This window comes from Hibiscus syriacus, unplaced genomic scaffold (assembly GCF_006381635.1).
Source record: "Hibiscus syriacus cultivar Baekdansim isolate YM2019G1 unplaced genomic scaffold, ASM638163v2 tig00110263_pilon, whole genome shotgun sequence".
Taxonomy (NCBI): domain Eukaryota; kingdom Viridiplantae; phylum Streptophyta; class Magnoliopsida; order Malvales; family Malvaceae; genus Hibiscus; species Hibiscus syriacus.
In genome coordinates, this window is record NW_024062652.1 from 214592 (window position 1) to 238195 (window position 23604).

General features: G+C 34.2%; 1 protein-coding gene and 1 pseudogene across 1 annotated transcript; one reads left to right on the forward strand and one right to left on the reverse strand.

Moving 5' to 3' along the window:
• The first annotated feature begins 672 nt into the window (after nt 1–672).
• On the forward strand, nt 673–5001 carry LOC120115311 (annotated as a pseudogene).
• A 6062-nt stretch (nt 5002–11063) lies between these two features.
• On the reverse strand, nt 11064–14021 carry LOC120115338 (protein ETHYLENE INSENSITIVE 3-like). The gene is made up of 2 exons (XM_039136069.1): nt 13825–14021; nt 11064–13168 (listed from the first exon to the last, which is right to left on the reverse strand). Exon 2 carries the CDS (start codon nt 13073–13075, stop codon nt 11237–11239), a length of 1839 nt encoding a protein of 612 aa, XP_038992000.1. The 5' UTR covers nt 13076–13168; nt 13825–14021; the 3' UTR covers nt 11064–11236.
• Nucleotides 14022–23604: the final 9583 nt, after the last annotated feature.

Sequence of the window (23604 nt, forward strand, 5' to 3'; positions counted from 1 at the left end):
CATGGTTTTAGCTTAAGTTTGCTTGTCGAATCGCTTTCTCTTGCTTTGTTGGCTACAACTGTGAAATGGTTTTTCTATTTTCTTCTTGTTGATCGAGGTGTGTAGCCTCCCGTATTCTTCTAGCATTTATTTTTTCACCTCGACTTTTTGTCTACCCCTCACTCTCAATTTGTTTGGATACATTATCTATTTTCTGTAGTACTAGTTCTTATCAATTATTGTTGGCTTGAAGCTTCTCATAGTATGATTGTGAAATCCAATGAAATTGTGCATCTGAAAACTTAAATCTGCAATCTCAAGTGCCAGCATCTTTTTTATTAAATATTCGAGATGCATTTTTTAATATCCAAGATGCCTAGTTAGAACATATCCCGGAGTGTTGAAATTCAGTCATAATTTGAGATAACTGGATACTTTCCATTTGTATCTGTGGAATTTAACTTTGAATCCATTTTTTCTTTCTTGAATGTTTAATCTTTTTAGTATGTTTCGATAGGGTAGCTTTGATTTTGGACGTATTTTGCTTGGTATTTTTATGAGATTTACAATCATGGTTATTGAAAAATTGCTTCCAAAAAGTTGCTGCATGTTTTAAGATGTTCATTTAATGTGACATAAGCTTAATTTACTTTCAGGAGAATCCTTAAGTCTTGACCCTTGATTGCTTTTTAGGGGAGTATCTATCATTAGAAGGTAGTAATATGGGGGCCTCTGCCTCTAAAGTAGAAGAGGATCAGGCCCTGCAGTTATGTCGCGAAAGGAAGAAATATGTTCGTCAGGCACTTGATGGAAGATGCTTACTGGCTGCTGCTCATGTTGCATATATCGAGACACTAAAAAGTCTAGGCACTGCTCTTAGGAAGTTTGTTGAACTTGAAACTCCAGCTGAGTCTTCCCTTTACACTTCAACTAATGCTACACCAGAGCCCTTTGCTTTAACCGGAAAATCTCTTCCCAGTTTTCATACTCTCCTCCGTCTTGTCACAACGTGTTGATGCAACTGAAACCTTTTCTCCATCTCCTTCTCCTCCCACTTCCAGTCATTTTCAGGTGAACCATATGAGGTTTCGGGTTATATCTTCGAGAAAAGTCGAAGAGAAACCCCCTGTTCCTAATATCAGATTGGTAACCTCATCAAGTACCCCACAGAATACCACCACTCGTTCCACTGAAAAACCAGAATCATCACCATTTGACACTTCTCCTTCGCCGTCAGGAACTCCAGAATGGGATTTCTTTGGTCTTTGGCATCCAAATGACCATCAATTGTCTTTTCAAGAAGGAAAGGAACCGGATCAAGGTCCAGGAACCATTGACGATTTAGACGACATAGGGAAGAGGAACTTCTTCCAAAGCTGGAAGATGAAGAGAGGGCTTCTTTACATGAAAGAGAAGAAACTCAGGGTTCAGAAGATGAATTCGAAGTTGAGCCTCCTGCAGATACTCTGGTTCGAAGTTTTGAAAACCTGAACAGAGTAAATGACAATAAAATAGCCAATGTACCATCAGTTATCCCATCTGTTGGTAGTGTAGCCTCAGAAACTGACTTTGTCAGTAGGGAAAAAAACAATTCTCCTGATTTGTCACCATTACAAGGAACACCCCGCTGCGTTTCTGTTCCAACTGAAATAAAGAGAACTCCTGTCAGAGAAGAGGCTTCTGATATCAAGGTTGCCCCTAAAGATTTCTTTTCTGTCATGAAAGATATTGAGTTTCTCTTGTAAAGCTTCTGACTCTGGGAAAGAAGTCCCTAGGATGCTTGAAGCTAATAAGTTGCATGTCCGTCCTATTTTTCCTGGAAAAGGTCAGATCCAGACATCATCTCTTTCTCACTCACATATGCATGTCCATCATCACACACAGAGAGTAAATCTTGTGCATGTTTGGTGTCTCATCAGAACTGGAAGTTATGCACAATTAAGAAGTGGTTTATCTAGTGAGGAAGGGCATTATTGTGTTTTGCAATTTTTATATTGTTTATAATTCATCTTTGTGTTATAGAATTGATTTTGAATCTATTTGGATGTATTGATTTACATGTGAAAAATTGGTAAAACGATTATTAATTTATGGTGATTGTTTGGAGAAATTTCCATTTTATCAAGTTCCATTGAAGGGTCTTCATAAATGATTATCTTATATTGGTATGATTTTGTTGAAAGCTATTGGTAACAGGACTTCCTACCATTTTAGGTCGATTGACGGCATCAATATTCTTCAGAGCATGCTTCTCTTGTGGGGAAGATCCAAGCCAAGTTAAAGAAGGTAGGCTTCCATTCCCCATTTTTTTTGTGACCAAGTTGAAGCTTTTTGAGCTCCTAAAAATGTAGTGCCTGTGCTGTGCATTTTTGTTCGGTAGTGACTGGTTGTTGTCTGTAACAACTAAGATATACTTGGCAGACGGAGCTAAAGAGCAAACAGTGGCGGATCCAAAAATATTTTTGAGGTTGGGCATGTATATATTAATAACAAATTTTTTTTGAATGGGGTGGGCACAAATTAAATTTCATGGTGGACACCCTTAGTAAAATGGCAAGTAACAAAAAGAAATTCGGATTTCAGGATGGGCACGTGCCCACCTTGGAGTCCACATACGTCTGCCACTTAGAGCAAACATAACAAATGGGTTATATCTTTACATCTTGAAACCATACAATGCAAGGTGGGAAGTGCAATATTTGATTGTTTGAATAAAAACGATGTGAAAGTGATAAAATTACATACAAAATATGCTATTGCCTTGAAATCCTTTCATGAAACCCTTGCACAATGAAACTATGAGCAGCTGGAAGTGTTTGCTTTGCCAACTTTTGATGTGAGACTGTGATATGCTTTTTTTTCTTTCAAATGCAGGCTATCTTTAAAGTATACATTTTGCTAGAAAAACGTTAATATGAAAGGATGACAAAATGGCATGCAAAGTATGCTTTTGCCTTGAAACCCTTTTATGAAACGATTGACGATGTAACTTTGAGTGGTTGAATATGACTGACTGCCAACTTTTGAAGTGTCTGGTTTTATATATTTTCCTAATGTATATTATGTAATGTATTCAAAGAATACATTTTACTTGATTACTTGCAAGTTTCTATTATGTTATGAAGTTGCAAGTTTCAAAGAATACAACCAGAAATTTCATATACATAAAGCGCATTAAAGGGAATATAATCATTATGGAATTATATGCTCTTAATCTAAGAATCCTTTTGCATATGTTTTTCATACGTCATCCTCGTCATTGGAAAGAATAAAATGAACAATAGAAGTATGTAGATGGCAATTGTAGTAACATCTTTATATAAGCAAACTTATTCAATTTAGAATGTATGCTGTGAGATCTAGGGCTAGTTCTGTCATGGTTTACCTTCTTAATGATTTTAGTTTATCTTTTGTTCTTGATTCGTGGTTCCAGATGATGCTAATCCTTTCTTATCTTTACTTAGAGCTTCCTCAAAGTGATGCGAAGTACTTGATTTGGCATAGGACAACGTCATCTCGATCATCTTCATCCGGAAATCCTCTGGGATTATTAAATACAAAGGATGATGTCGAGGACCTTAACAACAATCTTTTCTATAATGCCTGCATGATTTCAGGTAGTCATGCCTCAACCTTGGATAGACTATATGCATGGGAGAGGAAACTTTATGATGAAGTAAAGGTATTATTTGTTTTTTCTTTTGCTTCTCGTTTCCCTTCCTGATGTTTTCATTTCTGTTTATGAGCCTTCTATTTTGACATTTAATACAAGCTTATGTGAAATACAGTAGAAACTGAAACAATTGTATGGAAAAATGTGCTTGCATAAGTACTGGTTTTTTTCTGCTGTTAAAGTGATTGTCATATAGAGAGGAGTCCTTCAAGAATTTACCTTCGAAGTCCTAGGTAAATGAATGCTTTTGTTAATGTTATGTTTCCAAACTCTGCCTATATGTGGAGACATGCACGGTTACTTTTCTGGCTTCAGAGTTGAACTTCAAATAGTTTACTATAAAGTCTAGTTGCGACTTTTTTGTTGTTTTCCGAAGTCGAAAGTTATACAACTTGGCACCAGTAAGTCGAATCCTTGAGGTTATCTAGTCAAGTGGTGATCTGTTTTGGGCCATTAAAATTTATGATCATTGAGAGTCATTCATTATGTATCTCTTCAGGCCAGCGAGACGGTCCGTAGTGAGTATGACTTGAAGTGTAAATTTTTAAGGCATCTGGAGTCGAGGGCAGAGAGTTCAAGCAAAATTGACAAGACTAGAGCTGTTGTCAAGGATTTGCACTCAAGAATTAGAGTTGCAATCCAAAGAATTCACTCAATATCGAAAAGAATTGAGGATTTACGTGACAATGAGCTGCAGCCACAACTTGAGGAGTTGATAGAAGGGTATGTCTTCATCCACGATGTCTTATCTGTCATTTCTGCCATATTTTTACTGGCTGGTTGCACCGATACTTTACTTCATAAAATAGTCTATGCTGTGCTCGTATCTCAAATACTCGTATTCTAAATAATCTGTTTCACGTATCTTCCAACACAGGTTGAGTCGAATGTGGGAAGTAATGTCTGAATGCCATAGGCGTCAGTTTCAAATTATCTCAGTTGCATACAAGAATGCCACCATGAAAATCTCTGCACTGTCTGAATCACATCGACCTATTACCGCTCATCTTGAACATGAACTAAGCTTGCTGTTTTCGAGTTTTACAAAGTGGATTGGTTCCCTGAAAGCTTATCTGAAAGCCATAAACAGTTGGCTCGGGAGATGTGTTTCTATTCCACAAAAATTGAAGAGATCAAAGAGGAAAAACTTCAAAACCGAACTTCTGAGAGCACGCGGCCCTCCAATATACAAAACATGTGGTTCTTGGTTTGACAAGCTTGATGCATTGGAGCCTTCTATAAAGCAAGTCTTTGACTCCATCAAACGGCTGGCAGCCGATACATCTGGCTTTTTACCGCACCAAGAAAAGAACGAAGGGAAGAATGCTAATCGTCCATATGCACCCAGGGGAACAATGACAACAGTGATTATGCTATCAATACGTCAAGAGAGGATGCTGTGAACGAGAATTCGTCCCGGAAAGATGACAAAATTAGTGATTCTGCGTACATGTTCCGAGATGATGCTTTGAAGGATTCTTTCAGGACGAGTCTAGTTTTCTTTATTGGTCAATTGAAGAGTTTTGCCGAATCATCTATGAAGATGTATGCGGAACTTGACAGGGAAATTCAACAAGCCAAGCATTATTATGAATTGTATGTCAAAGGAGCCGAGGTTGGAAATGAAGAAAACAATCTTCAGAGCAACGATCAGAGCAATAACCAAAGCTGCAACCAAACCAGTGATCAATCGAAGGATCAACTGAAGCCAAGGGTAAAGCTATGAATTCTGGAAAAGAAAGTCAAGCATTCATGACATTGTGTTTAAGAGAAATATCAGACATGAGGCATTCACATAAAATGGCAGCATTTTGATATTGGAGATGGGAATAAAAGGGTATGTGATAGATATATCCTTATGTTTACATTGAGTAAGTCAATAAAGAAATGATTTGTCCCCAAAAGATGGGGTGATTTTAGGTCAAAGCTGTAATTAGAGGTTTGAAACAAAACTTGTATAGTCTATTTCTTACCCAACAGTGATGTGTAAACATAGAATTTTGTTCGGGTCATGTATGTTCGAGTTTTGGACCTTTAGGCCGTTGATGTGAAGTAGAGATTGGATTTGGGTCATACATTTTCAAGTTTTGAGCTTTGGGTCTTTAATGTGGAATATGATAGTTGATGTCAAATAAATACTCCGTTGAATTTAGGTCATACATTTTATACTCTTAGATATAAACTAAAATTATTTGAAAAAGCTTAAAAATAAAAATGATTCAACGTTAATGTTTTAAATATAAATTAATTTAGTTGATATTATAGTTAATATATTTTAGTAAATGTATATAAAATCAATTATAATTACAATTTAATTTAAATATTTTTGTTGGTCTCTTCTAAATCCCACTAGCTCTCTCTTCACCCTTTTTTTTTCTTTGCAATTTGTACTATTTTCTATAGATCAAATCAACTTTTTCTTTTTTGATTTTATTTAGCCGACGACAATATCAATTTTGATACTGATTGTCGATCGTCGGTTGTCTTTTTTTTCTTTATTTTTTAGTTTTTTAAGAATATTTATGTCTTTATGACATGTTTATCTCTGTCTTTGTGACACGTTTATCTCTGTCTTTTTGGCAGTTTTTGATTTTTTGGCATTTGCTTTCGTTTATCTTTTTCTTAGGGTTGGATTTGACAATCGCCACGACTGGTCAAGATGATGCTTATTTGTTATACTGCTGATCTTCCCTGCTTTGGACCATTGGATTTATTTGAATATGAATTTTGCGTTCGTGGATAGTTTTTTCACTTCACTCGACTCTGATTTGCGATTATCAGTAGTCTTTCAATAGCTTCACCCCTTTTGTGGTTATTGTCGATGCAGTCAGATTTGTTCGTATCTTTATTTTGTTCGGGTATTTTGGTTAGGTTTTTTTAACCTTTTCATTCTTTTGTTTTTATGTGATCAAGGTAGCTAATTTTTTTGTATCAATGGTTATAGAAAAATATCATAATTATAATTTAGTTCACATTTATAATTATACTTGTAAATATTCATTGTAATTCAAGATATATTATAATTTTATTATAACTAACGACTTTCTATAATTCTTTTAGTAACTTTTAGGGCGTTGGATACCGGCTCTGCCTGTGACAATAGTATCACATATTTAATTATGTTGTAAATCACGAATTAAATAATTTCAATGGTTAAAAGTATAATTTTTATTTTTTAAATACTCGAGTTCCGGTTCAATATCTATGAAGATATATGAATGTCTTTTTTAAAATATTAAAAATCTTATAAAATTATTTTCATATTTGGAATATAAAATATTATTTGTATATTATAAATACGTAAAAATATAAATCAATATGATTTATTTAACAAAAGCTTTTGAACTTATACGCCATAGAATATTTAAATACTACCCTGTTTCTTTTTTATTGCTTCGTTTCTTTTTGAGTTTTTTTAATATATATTTTATTTGATAACATCCGTTTTGAATCGATCATCTACCGTTAAATTTTCTTTTATCTTTTGTGTCTTTTCCTCCCTATGATCTAATTATATTATTTTATTGTTTAATTAATTTTTCTCTTTTAGATCTGAAAATAAAATAGATTTACCTAATTTTATGCATGTTATTTGTTTACTTTTGTAATACATCTTTTTTTATTCTTTTTCTTTTTAGAATTAGATTTTATATCGTTTATCTAAATTTAGATATCATTTATTTAATAATTATATTAATCTATCTCTGCTTTGAATTACCAGGTTTAATATTGACGCACAGAATCACTGAAAATATATCGTAATTGAATTGTAGTAATGTCATTTTGTCAATGAGCCATCATTGTGATATGTATTTTTTATGTTAGTGTTGCTATTGTTTATCTTTCCTTCGATTAGGACTGTAAATAAGACGAGATAAATCGTGAGCTATTCGAGATCAATTCAATCAAAACTCGATAAATACTCGACTTGAGTTCTTAATGAGCCAAAATGAGTTACACTATATGGTTTCTGTTTACAAGCATGTTCTATTTTTTTTGTTATATATTATGCAAGCATACCCGAATATTATTGAATAATGATATAATTATGTATGAATGAAGCTTTATTCATGTTCATCGTTTGAAATGGTCTAGTATAAATTTTTGTTTTGAGACTATCTATGAAAGTCTTGGATTCTTCTTTGGAAGGTAAGGTCTCCATCATATTTTGTGTTTGGAGTTCCTCTTTGAAGATTAACTCGGGCTCCTTTCAAAGGATAAGGTCCCATCGTTTTTCTTGTTTTGAGTTAATTTACATAGGTCTTGTGTTCCTATTTGAAGGGTAAGGTCTCCATCTTGTATAGTTGTAATGAAAGGTAAGATTAACGACAAGTGATTAAAATAAAATTTGAACATAACATTATGTATGATATTAAAAAATGCTAATTGGATAATTAAAACAAAAAACGATAATTATGATACTAAACGAATAGTTTACCCTTTAAACAAATATGATTGTGAATGCTTTTTTTCAGTGTCAATGTATGAAATAATAACTCAAATAATAATAAAATCATAATTGTCCTTATATTTAAATAGAATAGGTTAATATATTTATTTATTAAACCTTAAGAGATAAATGAAATTTTAGTCAAACCATAAGGACGTGTTTGATTCAGGGTATGTGGGATTACAGGGGGAATGGAATCCTTATTTCCCCGTTTGGTTGACCAACATTCCCAGCCCCTAGTAATCTTTTATTACCAATAGTGGTATTTTGGGGGTATATTACCGGGAATGTGATTACATCCCTTCCCTTAGGTACTGTTGTAAATCAAAAATATCATTATTGTGTCGTTGAATAATAAAATTTCTACGAATGTTAAATTACAAATTTATCCTTAAACTATTTTAGATTTACAAAAAAAGTCCATAATTAAAATTTTATATGAAGTTTAGGGTTAAAATAAAATTTTACCCTTTCATTAAACCTATTTATCTTTTTAATTTTTTAAAAAAATTAAATAAATTTTATGATTTAAAACTTTTAAAGAAAATATATAATTAATTATAGTAATATTATAGTAGAATTCAACTTTTTAAAAAAATAAATATATAATAAGAACAATTTGGTAAAATATACATTCTAATAATCTTTTATTCCTTTAACCAAACACTGTAATCTTACATTCTTACTAAACCAATCAAACACAAAATATAACATTTTCAGTAATCTTATTCTCGCCGGTAATCCTATTCCCAATGGTTATCTTACATTCCGTAAACCAAACACACCCTAAGGATTTATGCATTTTTTTTATTCATGACAACAAACTAAATAAATTTACAACTAAAAGTCAGTAACCATGTGATGTGATTATGTATTTTCTTTGTAAAGAAGGAAAGGAAAAGGACCAAAATATCTCAATGGGAGATGAATTTTATAGATAAAAACCTCACCAGCAGGATAACTAAAAAATTAATATATACAATTACAATGTGCCCCAACATTAAAAGCAACCCATCACATCATGGATTTGATCATTTTAAATTATATAACGAAACAACAATATAAATACAATAAATATGCAAAGATTTATTTGTAATAATACCAAGTACTTTTTATATATTTTTAAAAATTATTACTTTAACATTTAAATTAAATATTATTCACTATATTATCTATATTAAATTTAAAGTATATTGAAAGTAAATAATATTTATTTTATATAAAAATTAAATATCTTAATAAAATTAGTATTTTAAATTAATATGATAAAAATATTAAATTAACTCGATAATTTATATAAATAAAAAATACAATAGATTTAAATATATATTAATATAATAATTATAAAAAATTATTTAAAAATTAATATATTAACAATCCACCTATTATATTCATCAATAGCCATTAAACTATTGTATTTATTAGTAATCATTACATATACATTATAGTGCATTCAAATGGAATAAGTATATTTGAATGGTTGACCAAATTATTCATTTTCGTTTTTTTATATTCTCTTAAATCATAAATTTTAGACCTACTAAGGCATTCTTATTCCTTTCTCTAGAATCTTTATTTTTCTTTTTAAATAAGATCAAGATTAAATTTAGAATTTATAAAAAATAACCACCTCTATCCTTGATAAAAAATATATAATGATTTTTCTTACAAATATATAATAATTTTAATACAAGTATATGAATGTTTCAAATATATGATTTTATTCATAAATATAGGATGAATTTAATACATTTATATGTATTTATCAAATATACAGCATTGTTATTTTTACTTGTATGATGAATTTAATTCATTTATATGTATTTATCAAATATACACCAAAGTTATTTTTGCTTTGTATATAAGTGTGTATATAACTCATCAAATTATTTCAATGATAAAAAATATTAATTTTTATAAAAGTTTTTAATTCAAATAATAACGTCTGCAAAATAAGTATATATTATCCCTAAATTAAGAAAATTTTGCGGGATAAGTGCATATTATCCATATATATATAGTTTTATATATAAATTATATATAGGAAATGGGACCATGTACATGATAAGTTCCAAACTTTGAACCAGCTAAGACAGCTGGCTGAAGCAAAGAGAACGCCGTCGTCCTTGAACAGACCCCACCACCTCACACATGCGCAAAACACAGCAGTTCCATTCCTATCAAAGATTCCTTACCTAGTCAAAGGCATCTTCTTCCCTTCACCTGCCGTGGGTCTCAGTTCACATGGGATGGCCATTATCCTTTCATTACAAGACAATACATTTTGCCACTCCCTACCCATTACATGACAAAATATTATAAGGTATAAGTGATTTTACGTTAGAGACAAATTTATATAATATTAAGAAGATAAATTTATGTACGAGTAGACAAATTTATATAATATTAAGAAGATAAATTTACGAGTTTATTGAATGACGTCAACAGTTAATTTTAAATAATTATTCTCAACCATGTCTGCACTAAATTTAGATAACTATTCTCAACCATGTATGCACTTTACATAATGTATATGAATTGTTAATAGCCTGTATGTATTGTTAAAGACGGATTTATAAAATTATAGTTTTACTTGAAACAAATTATCAATAAAACATGTATGAAAAATATAAAAAAATATAAAAAAATATAAAAAAATCTATAATTTTCAAAAAAGACAATTGCCTCGTCAGCCTAGAGATATTTAATGTTAGGAATCCAAACATATTTTTAATAGAAAATAAAAAGAAAATATATAAAATATATATGACTTAAAATTTTAGGAAGATGACAGTTCCTATATGTTCTCTTTGATATATTCGTGCATCCATTCCCTTCTGTTTATCGCAGAACACTACATTTACATCATTATCATAATACCAAGATTAAAACTAAAACTCAAACACCAACTTATTTATGACACATCACGTTCAATTGTAAATCAGTAGCAGGATTGCAGGATATCGTAGGACTTAAATGGTTTTCTTATTTAAGCCCAGATGAAAACCTGTTAAAACTTGCTAAGCTTCTACATCTACAGACAGGAGGAAAATTACAAAAACAAGTAAAAAGGAAAACGATAAGGTTTTTAGCTAATGCCCACTGGGTAGAATACAGTTTTAGCCTTGACTTCGTTACTGGAACCACATTGAAACATCCTGCTTTGGCATTGTATCCATCCCAACTGCATGCAGATCTTCCTTGTAATCGAAAGAAGATAAATCAAATGGGGACCCAAACATCAACTGGAAGCTGTTGTTATTATGGTTGCTCTCTAACGGAGAATTCAATCCCTTAAATCGATCAAACTGAACTTCCGCTTGTGAAAACATCTGATGGTTATGGAGTATGCTGGACTCGTCGAAGAAGTTTCCTTCCATAATGACTCCTTGACCATGGAAGAATTCGTCTTGCTGTTGGATTCTAGGATGAACGTTTTGACCTTTGCTAAGTAGATTGTTACCGGGATTCAGGTTCTTGTTGCCTTGGATGTTATCGTATATCGTCATGAGATCGCTGATTGTTTTCTGCCCATCTTCTGGAACTCCAAGTCCAGTTAGATCAAAGGGTGTCGAGACAGATGAAACCGATTGCGCAGCTGGCTTGGATTGTCCGAAAGCTTGAGGCAAAATTACTGGTTTCACTTCATTAACATTAAAATTCGATCCACCAAACGGCACAGCGGAGGAGTTTCGATAAGGACAAGTCAACTGATGATTGTCCCTGGCAGTCCTATCATGAAAACCCAAGCGAAGTTCACTACAAGGGCATTGGGGGAACTCACAAGTATAGAATTTTTGTTCCACAAAGTTCAAATCATTCGATGGTTTCCTCTTTCGCATGAAATCCAAACTACAGGCTACTTCCCCATTGATCGTATATGGTGGTTGTTGGATAGCTCTCATTCTCTCCATGACCAAATTTGAAGAATTGATAGTACCGGGTTTGATTTCTTGCACATCAAAGTGTGGCTCATCTTCCATGCCTTCAACATCGTACTCACAGCAGTCATTTGAAACCAAAGACACGTTTCCACCACCTGAGGTCAAAGGTGGGCAGGAATCAGGGTAAAGCTCTCGGGCCAGCGCCTCCTCCTGATTGATGATGGCAAGCCAAGTTGAGCTTTCCTTTGCTGTCATTTTGTCCTGTAAGCACTTGGACTGCCTCACGAGCTTGCGGATCTTGGCGATATCAGGAGATATATGCTTGATCACAGCTGTGAGAACACCAACTTTCCATGCCTTCTTCAAGTCATGAGGTTTCTTATAGGGAGGAGGACCTTGATCTTCGGGCAATCCTAGTTGCGGCCACCATTCCTCATTTCCAGTAGGCCACCATGGAGGGGGAACGCCTTTCTCTAAAGGGAACCGCCTTTGAGGAGGATCACAGTGTTGCATCAGTGCAGACAAAAGAGAACCAAGAGTTGTATCTTGAAGTTCTTGCAAGGTGTGTGGAGTAGGGCCAATTGAGTTGCAACCATCATCCTTGCCAGGAATCGAGTTATCTGCCTGGTACTTTGCGATAGCAGCCGGACCATTACGATCAAACCTGACTTTATCCTTCCACCATTCCCGAAGATTGTCAGATGCACCGGTTACAGGCTTTCCCTTCTCCGGAATAATCCCATAAACGAACCCTTGCGCTTTGCAAACTTCCATCATCTTCAGCATGTACTTCAAAATCCCATCCTGTGCCCTCGACATCTTTTTTCTCCTTGCCTGTTCTTGCGACTGACGCTGTTTGGTAATATCGATCCCCTCTTTGCACTTATTCTGCTCTTTAAGCCGTTTGAGTCGCATTTTGTCCCTCCACATCCTCCTCTCGAGTTCATCCACGTCGATTTCTTCATCGGTATAATCATCCTCCACCGTAGCCTCCAGTTCGGTTTGTGAGGCTCCAACATCTTTTTCTCCAAGGGGTGCACTGAAGAAATCCATATCCCCACAAATTCCCGTATCCTCAAACATCATCATTATTCCAAGATATGACCCAAAATACTATCTTTTCTCTTAGTATCTGCTAGTTCTGATTTAAGCTCAAACCGCCCAGAAAGCTGCTTAGTTAACCTGTCAACAAAATGAATCAATATATTGGCTAACAAAAACCCAGCAGGGGGCTAAAGAATTTTCAAATCTACAGCAAAAGATCATCACCACACAATTCAGTTCATCCAAAACCAGAAGAGCATAAGCGAAGATATTCAATTTCCAAAAGCTAAAGACATATAGATGAAGTGATCCAAAAACCTAGGACTATCAGCTACAAAAATCAATTTGTTCATAAAATCTTAAGAAAGAAACAAAAACCACAGGAACCATCAGATACAAGTCAGATCTCAAGAACATCAATTTGTTTATGAAAAGGAAAAATAATATTAAATATGAACAAGTAATTGAAAAGATAGAAAAGCTCAACAAATTGATTGGATCTGATACAAACCCCAAGCCAGGCAATCAAAACCCCATAACTTCAGCAACAAATAATCAAAACTCAAATAAGAAAAAAAAAAAGAAAAAAACCATTCCAGAAAATCAAAACCTAGACTTTATGAATCAATAATAAAAAACTCAGATGGAAAAATAATCAGAATACTCGAAAACAGAAGATCAAACTAGCCAATAATCAAAACCCATCCCAGAAGTAGGAGAAAAACACAAAGAAAGTATTGAAATCTAGTCAGCTACATGAAGATCCACTAAAACCCACGACCCAAAAGACTTACCAAGAAAAAAACCCACAGGTTTTCGAGTACTACAGGAAATTAAAAAGAAGTCAATTCTGCAACACAGAAATGATTTTTGAGAGGATAAAGAGAGAGGCAAATGGATATTATAAGTTGAAACTTTTTTCTCCTATCTCTAGAAAGAGAATCATTGAGAGAGAGGAAGAAGCTGGTTCTGTTCGTCCCTGTAGATTGTCAAAAAGTCTACACAAAGAGGCAAACTGGGGGATAGAAACTGAAGCTTTTGATAAATAAATCGCAAGAGAAAAGGAGTATTTCTTTGTTATAAATTAGACATTTCATTTTTTGAGCTTTACTTATTAAATACACTTTAAAATAATAATCAATTGATCTAACAAAATAAAATATCAAATTTTTAAATAAAATTAGATATTTGAATTCTTACATTTTTAAATGGGGCAAATTGAATAAAAATAGTTAATTTTATTTATATAATATTATATTTAAATTAATCAATTAATAAATTAATTACCATTGATTATATAAAAAAAGTAATTAACTATTCGGTGAATGCCTACAAAAAATACATATGTTAAAAAAAATCAATGATCACATATAAGAAGGTAAACTTTCGAAAATTATTTGAATTTGATTTAATTAAAGTTCATTAATAATTAATTTGGATTTGACTTAAATTTTAATGATTCAAAACGAGTTACTTGATTCGACTCAAAAAATTAATGAGTAAGTCAAAAAATAATTTATTAGATTTTTAATTTTAAATTAAATTAATATTAATATTTATATGCCGTATAAGATTTTCATGTATTTAAGATTTAGGTTTGAATTCGAATTTAAACTAAGCTCGAGTTTGTGCTTTAATTGAACTAAGTTTAAGAATGTTTTGAATATATTTTTTAAATTCAAATCAAATATTAATTTTTAATGTCAATTTCGAGTCGAACTTAACAATTTTAAACTTATAAAATATTAAGTTAAACTCAATTTTAATTTTTATAAATCGAATCGAACTCAACAATACTTCAACTAAACTTAATTTGTTTACGACCCTACTCATATAATGCATAAAGTTAAATGAAATATAATGATTGAAATTATAGTTTAAATAACGGTGTTTATACCGAAAAAGCACCCTTAGACCTAATAATTACTTGTCAGACACCCTCTCTTCCCTATATTTATCGATCTAGCACACTTTCAGAAACGGTGGCAATAAAACGCGGATCGTCAACTGCGTCTTCGCGGGATTCTGTCAAGTAAGGAAAGCAGCGGATGGTCATCTGCTCCTTCGTTGAACATATGACACGTACGAAACACGCGGATCATGATCCGTGCTTTATTGTCATCTTGTCAAAAAGGGTTAGATCGGTAATATTAGGGGATAAGGTGCCTGACATATAATTATTAGATTTAAAGGTGATTTTTCAATAGAAACGCCTTAAATAACCATTAAATAACATATATTATAAAAATAACCTCCCATTGTTTTTCCAGTTTGTATTAAAATCTCTAAAATAAAAACGACATTATTTTAGATTTAAAATAAAATTAATCTTTTTCCTCAGAAAGAATAAGCTAGAAAAACGTTACAGACTACGGTAAGTGAAGCAATTTTTTTCCTGGATGCCTTTTTCCATTAAGAAAAAATTAACGGGTAATTATCACTTCCCAAGAACATGGGTGGTCTAGATGTACTTAATTTATTATTTTTATTTTTATTGTATTTTTACAGTAATTTTAATTTTTAAAATTACTTAATTATATCATCCTATATTATACCCTTATCTTAAATATTAAATTATAAATCTTAACCCTAAATCATAACTCTAAAATTTTTAAACCATAAACTTTAACCCTAAACCTTATATTAGGATTTAGAAATTAGGGTTTTAAGTTAGATGTAATATATATAAGAGAAAATAACCCCAGTGACCAAAAATGCCTTATAATATACGATTTTAACCAACTTTTTTTTGGATTTGCCAAAATGACCAACAAAATCGCAATGCGAAATAAAAATCGCAACGCGATCTCCAGAATCGCAAATCAGTTCCCAGAATCGCAATGTGATATTACAAATTCGCATTGCAATTTTTCATAATCGCAACGCGAATATGAAAATCGCAACGCGAACATATAAATCGCAACGCGATTCTGACTATCGCAACGAGTATCCGTAAAATCGCAACGCGTATCCGTAAATCGCAACGACAATACGTAAAATCGCAACGCGTAACTGTAAATCGCAACGAGAATACGTAAATCGCAACGCGTATCTGTAAATCGCAACGAGAATACGTAAATCGCAATGTGATTTAGTAAATCGCAATGCGAATCTGTAAATCGCAACGAGATTCTAACTATTGCAATACTGAATTTCAAATTCGCAACTCGATTTCTGAATTCGCAACAGGTTTTAATTTCGCAACACAAATGTTTTGGGTATATAACTACGCAGCAGCAGCAACTCATAACCTAAATCCCTAAATCGCAACTCATTCCATCTCCATCTATCACTCTCTCCGGCGACATCCGTTTCTATATCCAACGACATCATTCCCCATCCGGCAACAGGTTTTAGTTTCGCAGCTTGTTTGTTTAGTAAATTAATTTACAATAATGAAATCATCTAATGTTGATCATGTTCGGATAGATTTGTGTTTTGGAGGGTCATGGGAGAATGTTCATGGTGTTTTACAATATATGCCTTTACCCATGAATCTTCAACTAAAACTGTCATTAAAAAAGTTAACTTATGAAACTCTAATGTTACGTGTTGCAAATAAATTGAATTTAGAGCCCCTAAGTGGATTTAGGCTATCTTATCAGATAAATGGTAAAGTTTATTTGTTAACCGACAATGAAGATGTCGAATGATTCATTGCTTACATTAGTGTTTCAAGTGATGATGTTACATTGTATGTTGTTAAACCTAGAAGTAGTGAAGTTGGGTCAGTAGCGGGTAGTAATCAACTAAGTTTTTCAACCCCAGTTTATGGTGCTCAAAATTTAATGGTTCCACCACAATTTCATCACCAAGCAAATATTGTTCACCACATTTCCAATACCAAACACAATCTCAAAACCCATAACCTTTCCCTAATCCAAATCCCAATCAACTTTCAGCACCAAATTCCGGTTTTCGTATTGACCAGTTAGACGATGATGAGCCAACAGAAAAAATTGTGAGTACTAGTCAGTATTCGAAATTTGATCTTGGTCAATACCCAGACTTTGATCTTGGTCAATACTCGGATTTTGATGATTTTTCAGAAGAAGAAACAGACCCTGCGTGTAATGATTTTGATATTGGTCAATACCCGAATTTTGATGATGAAACAGCCGTTGCCGAGGAAGATATTGTTGATGATAATGAGGAGGAAGTTACGCCTGTAAATGAACATGTTGAACATCCATTCTGTAATTCATATAACACTGAAGAAGAAAAGAAGAAAAAATCCCCAAAGAAAAGTCCCCAAAGAAAATGCCACGGGAGTATAACTGGAATATGCCAGAATTACTTCAGATACCGGAAGAAGAGTTGGTAAAGATAGCAGTTGATTGTTACACAAAAATTATTCGTATCAAGAAAGATGATTGTTTTGATACAAAGGAAGACTTGAAGATAGCTTTGTATACGAAATGTGTGGAAGATGGCTATCAACTAAAAGTTAACAAATCAAGCAAAGATCGTTTCGAAACAAGGTGTATGATTGACAAAAACTGTATGTGGCGTATGATTGCAAAGAGGATAAAAGATTGCGAAATGTTTCAAGTTAGGACTTTTATTGATAAACATACATGTTCAAGAACCCAAGTTTTTCCTCACCATAGACAGGCAAACAAAAGGGTGTTGGGTGGTTTTCTGGCTGAGTTAATGTTATTGAATGGTAAGGTATATCGGGGACATGAAATTATGAATGACATGAATGCTCGGTTCAAGATTAGTATCTCATATTCTCAAGCTTGGAGAGCCAAATGTTATGCCTTGGAATTGTTGAGGGGGTCGCCAGAAGCATCGTTTGCCTAACTACCGGCTTATTGTCACAATTTAAAGCTGAAAAATCCTGGGTTGGTAACTCATATCAAAACAGATAGAGATGGACGCTTTGAGTTGCTGTTTATCGCCATTGGTGCTGCGGTTAGTAAATCAATATATTTTTGTTGACTCATTTTTGTTAGTTACATGCATTTCACATTTAAATGATTATATTTCTTGTGTATATGATTTTGTAGATTCATTCGTTTATTAATTGCATATGCCCAGTTATTATAGTTAACGGAGCACATTTAAAAGGTCGATACCTTGGAGTAAACTTATTAGCAGTAGCCATGGATGCTAACAATGAGATACTGCCAATAGCTTACGGGGTTGGCAAATCTGAAATCTCTGATTCATGGACATGGTTTATGGGGCATCTTAGGGATTGCATAGATCCTATTAGCAATCTGACAATCATATCTGATATGGCAAACTCAATTGACAGCGATGTTAGAAGGTGTTTCCCAGATGCTTTTCATGGACTTTGTGGTGTTCATTTGTATAGAAATCTAAAATCAAGGTCTGCTAGTATAAAAAACCACAAATAGACATATTGGAATGCTGTAAAAGCTTATCGGGAAGTGGATTTTAATAAGTATATAAACTGTTTAAGACATGTTTTGCCTCAGTGTGCTCAAACACTAGAAGATGTCGGGTTTGAAAGATGGTCAAGAGTACATCAACTTGGAGCAAGATATGGTTTCATGACGTCTAATAGTGTAGAATCAATCAACGCTCTAAGTCATCATTCTCGGAAATTACTCATTACTATGTTAATGGAGTTTTTTCGAGCCTCTATTCAACAGTGGTACTACAAGAAAAGAAACCATGCAGGTATTATTTCTTTAAATTCATAACTTATCATATATTTTACTAAGTATTATTTATTTAAATTTACAGGAACATTGGAACATCGTGTTACACCATGGACAGAAAAAAATAATGAAACGTGTTGTGAAGTCAACGTCATGGAGAGTTGAACCATGTTCAAACACTTTGTTTGAAGTACTGGATAATAACTTAAATGGGCTTGTCGATCTAAATGCAAAGACGTGTAGTTGTATGAAATGGAAAACATCTGGTTATCCGTGTGGCCATGTTATAAAAGTTTCTCTTTATCTAAACCAAGATGATTCAAGCGCATACGCTATGGATTGCTACACTACAGAAGTATATCGGCAGACTTATGGCGAGATTGTCTACCCTATTCCACATCCTTCTGAGTGGGACATACCAGATGACTTACAAACAGTTTTGCCACCAGCCATGGACAGAAGGATACCTGGCCGACCAAAAATTCACGATCGTATACCGTCTAAGGGTGAAGAGAAGAAGAGATCGACATGTAGTCGGTGCAAGGAAAGTGGTCATACAAGGTTGACATGTGGATCACCAGTGCCATCACAATCATCTTTTCCTCTACCAAAATATGGATCCTCATCAAAATCCAAAGCTCATATGGTGTCAAGCAAAAGGCAATCAAAATCGCAATCATCTTTAAAATCCCAATCACAACCGGCTTCACCTTTTGGGACTGTTAACTTAGGTGATTTTTAAATGCAAACGTTGTATTATGTGGATTTTATGTGTGAACTTTTAACATTTTCAGTTAGGCATGTATTAGTAACTTGAGTTTGAAAATTGCTATGATCTGTTCAGTTGTTATCACTTATTAGGCATTCATTTGACTATCGCAACACGGAAATGACGTTCGCAATCATCTTAATGTTTATCGCAACGCGGAAATTACTATCGCAACGAGAGAATCGCAATGCGAAATGAAAATCGCAACGCGAATATGAATATCGCAACGCGGAAATGACTATCACAATGCGAAATGAAAATCGCAACGAGAGAATCACAATGCGAAATGAAAATCGCAACGAGGGAATCGCAAAGCGAAATGAAAATCGCAACGCGAATTTAGTTTCGCGTTGCGATTTTATCGTTGCGATTTTCATTTCGCATTGTGATTCTCTCGTTGCGATTTTCATTTCGCATTGCGATAGACATTTTTGCCTTCAACATAATACAGATTGAAATCAACAAAATCAACCATTACATTTAAATCAATTAAACAAGCACAAATAAGAATTATGTTCACATCAATTAAACAAATCAACTTTTACAAATCATCTTTTACAAATCAATTAAACAATCAAAAAATAAGCAATATTTCTTATTTCCTCATCTACTATTGAATCAACTTTTGCAGCCATACATCATTTTCACGCAGCTCACTTCTGAGATTAACCTGCAGAAACTAAACATTTGCTCAAACAACACTTTCTACACATCTAAAACCTACAAACAACAAATTATTGAATTCTAGGTACTTAACCAAACATTTTCAAACCAAAAGCCTATAAACTTACCAATTGTTTATGGACATTTTTATAACGTGGATGCAGGTAGGCAGCGTCTCGTATATATCGATCTAGCCATATAATGCCGAAACCACAAGCCTACTGCAGCTCTATCTCTATCGGTGGGAGGTAGATACTTTATACTTCCTGTGATCAAACGCTCCAACGCCAAGCATACGAGAGGACCACAATCCCCTCTGGCTCATTCCGTTTGTTGTGGTGCGGTCTCGTCTCTGCTAACTGTAATATTGAGCTTCTTTGGCTTCTTGTTTCCAGAACGAGTCCAATAATTTATCACATCCAAGAATTTAGCCAAATGAGAGCTCCATCCCTTAATAATATCTCTTAAATCAGCCAATGATATGTAATTTATCATGTTGTCATATACTATTGCCTTAAGGGATGGGAGCTGAAGCTCGAAGAGAAGCCAATGTTTACGTTCCAAAATAGGGATAAACGCCTGCAATCATAAGTAATAATTCATTCATTTGCGCACTTATTTATGAATACCTTTAAATTCAATCTAAAATAAATACTAACCTTATCGACCTCACACCATGCAGGATAAAGTTTAGCTTGTCCATTGCCCAACGCAAATGATTCATCTCGTTGATTCTTCATGTGAACAGCGTTAAAAGACGTCAGCATAATTGTATATCGTGTATTTCTTTTATTTTTCTTAAGTTTCCTAATTATTAGAAGACGTGACACCTACGCATCGATATGCTGTTTTACAAAAAAAGACATATTTTTCTTAGCCCAAAGGGTGTTATCCAGAATTGTGTCCGGTAGTTGTCTCATCTCCACTTCAGATACCGGAATGGTACTAGCCGGTAACTCATACGAGAGCCAACTCTCATCCATCATGTCCGGCACGTCAGAGGGTTTCTCAAGAATCTTACATATGACGCCATGTGAATCGGGCTCTTGAATGGTGGGAGAGACCTCTTCAACGATGACAGTGGCCTCTTGAACGGTGGGAGGGGACTCTCGAGGAATGATAGGGGCCTCTTCAACGATAGGAGTGGACTCTTGAGGGATGACAGGCGAGTCGGGCTTCTTCTTGCGGTGTCTTCGCACTATTGGGGTGTACGGAGACTTAATAGCACGTGCACGCCGTCTGATGCGTGAACTCTGTCATGCAAGAAAAACCCGACGTAAAGCATCCACCTTATCGGGCCGCTAAATAATTAAATACAAAAATCATTAAATAAACATACATGATATTTAAACAGTGAAAACAAAGACAAATACTAACTTCAGAGTATTAAAGAATAAACAGTTTAGCAGAATTGGCAGCAACCGAACAAATTTACTTTCAACCAAAAGACAAAACAAAGACAAATACTAACTTCACAGTGTTAAAGAATACACAGTTTAGCAGAATTGGCAGCAACCGAACAAATTTACTTTCAACCAAAAGACAAAAAAAAGACAAATACTAACTTCACATTGTTAAAGAATACACAGTTTAGCAGAATTGGCAGCAACCGAATAAATTTACTTCAAGCAAAAGAAAAAACAAAAGACAAATACTAACTTCACAGTGTTAAAGAATAAACAATTTAGCAGTATTGGTAGCAACCGAATAAATTTACTAAGCAATCTAAGTGAAATGGTTAATCTAAGTGAAATTACGAGTAAATTTATCATCAAGTTAAATATGGAAAATCTTAAACTTACCTCGTTGCGTAGAGTATAAACCTCATTCTACAACGATACTACCATCTCACGTAGAGCGGCAACCTCACCACGTAAAGTAGACACCTCCACACGTCATGCACCATTGTTATCGCGTAGAGTACCGATCTCCTCACGCAAGGCATTGACCTCATCACGTAACTCCCTTGACTCATCCCGTGGAGGTGGATGTGGAGAACAGGGAGATAGAAGTCGTGGCATCTTTGCCGGTCGCCTATCATGAGGTGATAGTGGAGAAGAGGCTCGATGATATGACGGGATAGGTGATGGCTCTCGTTGTAGAGGTGTATAGTCGGGTCGATCAGGTGATGACTCTGGGTGAGGTGATGGCTCTCGAAGTGGAGGAAGTGGAGGCTGCTCATCATTCGTGCCATCAAGAAAACGCTGACTAGCTTGCCACAAATCAGTGGCAAGCTCAGCCTCCGTGGGTGTCAGTCTCTGTAATGGAGTGTTGGCCTCCTAAAAATATAAAAACTCAAACAAAGTTAAACGTCTACTATTAATAACTTGTTTATATATGATAGTATTTGTGTCAACTTACATTATTTATTGTCGCATATGGTATTAAGTCTTCCCAATCCAATAGACGTTTCCGCTTCCAGGAAATAGCCCTAGGAATATCATTTGAAGTTTTTAATGCATATGTCCGCATGCTGGGCAAAGCCTCGAATATCCAAATCTACAAACAATATAATAACAAACATTAGTAATTGTTAAATAATTAATTATAATTTTGAAAACATTATATAGAAATTCTTACCTTAAAGGCCCAAACAAAGCCTGACAAAGTGTATTTCGACCCATCGCCACGTAAACTTTTGTGGTCATCAAAGGCAGACGACAACTTAGTCCAGGTAGCTTTCTATATATACAAACCCCACGGAAACAGATTCCATGCATTTAGGTCCTCTACCAATAATATTAGCTCCTGAGGAATAGGTTGTCTTGCCTCTCTTCCTAAAAAGCCGGCATACAAAAGTACTAGAAGGCATACTCGGACAACATCGACGTCATTCATCCGAGTAAAACCATCTTTCTTATTAAACAATTTCTTCAGGTCGTTGACGTGTAAGTTCGGCTTCTCTATTGACTCATCAGGAAAAACCCGGGATAACCATGATGGGCGGGTGATATGACGAGTGTACCGGCCTACATCATCGTGTCCGAATCGTAGACCAGTGATTAAGCAGAACTCCTTCCGCCCAAAATAAGTATACGCCGGTGGAAAATGAAACCATATCTCTTCCTCACCACGTTGTATACTGTCGGGTAGATCGCTAGTCATGGTCTGAAGCCACAAATGGGTCAAATTAGCATCTCCACCTGGATGTTGTACTCTCAGCCATGGCCCAAAGCAGGTTTCCTCAAACAATTTTCTTTGTGCAGGTGAAAGCTTCGAAGCAATTGTAGTGGCTAGGCTAACTTTATTCCTTAATGTCAATGAAACCGAAAAAAATTTCTACAAAAATAGTAAACATACCAAGTTAGATATACCAAAAACTACACTGTGAAGATATACCAAAAACAATAAACATAAAGAGTAGTAGTTTATTCTTGAAACTAAAATTTGCAACACTGTTTTATCTTTTGGTTGAAATGAAAATCGCAACGAGATAATGACTATCGCAACGCGGAAATGACTATCGCAATGAGAGAATCGCAACGCGAAATAAAAATCGCAATGCGATT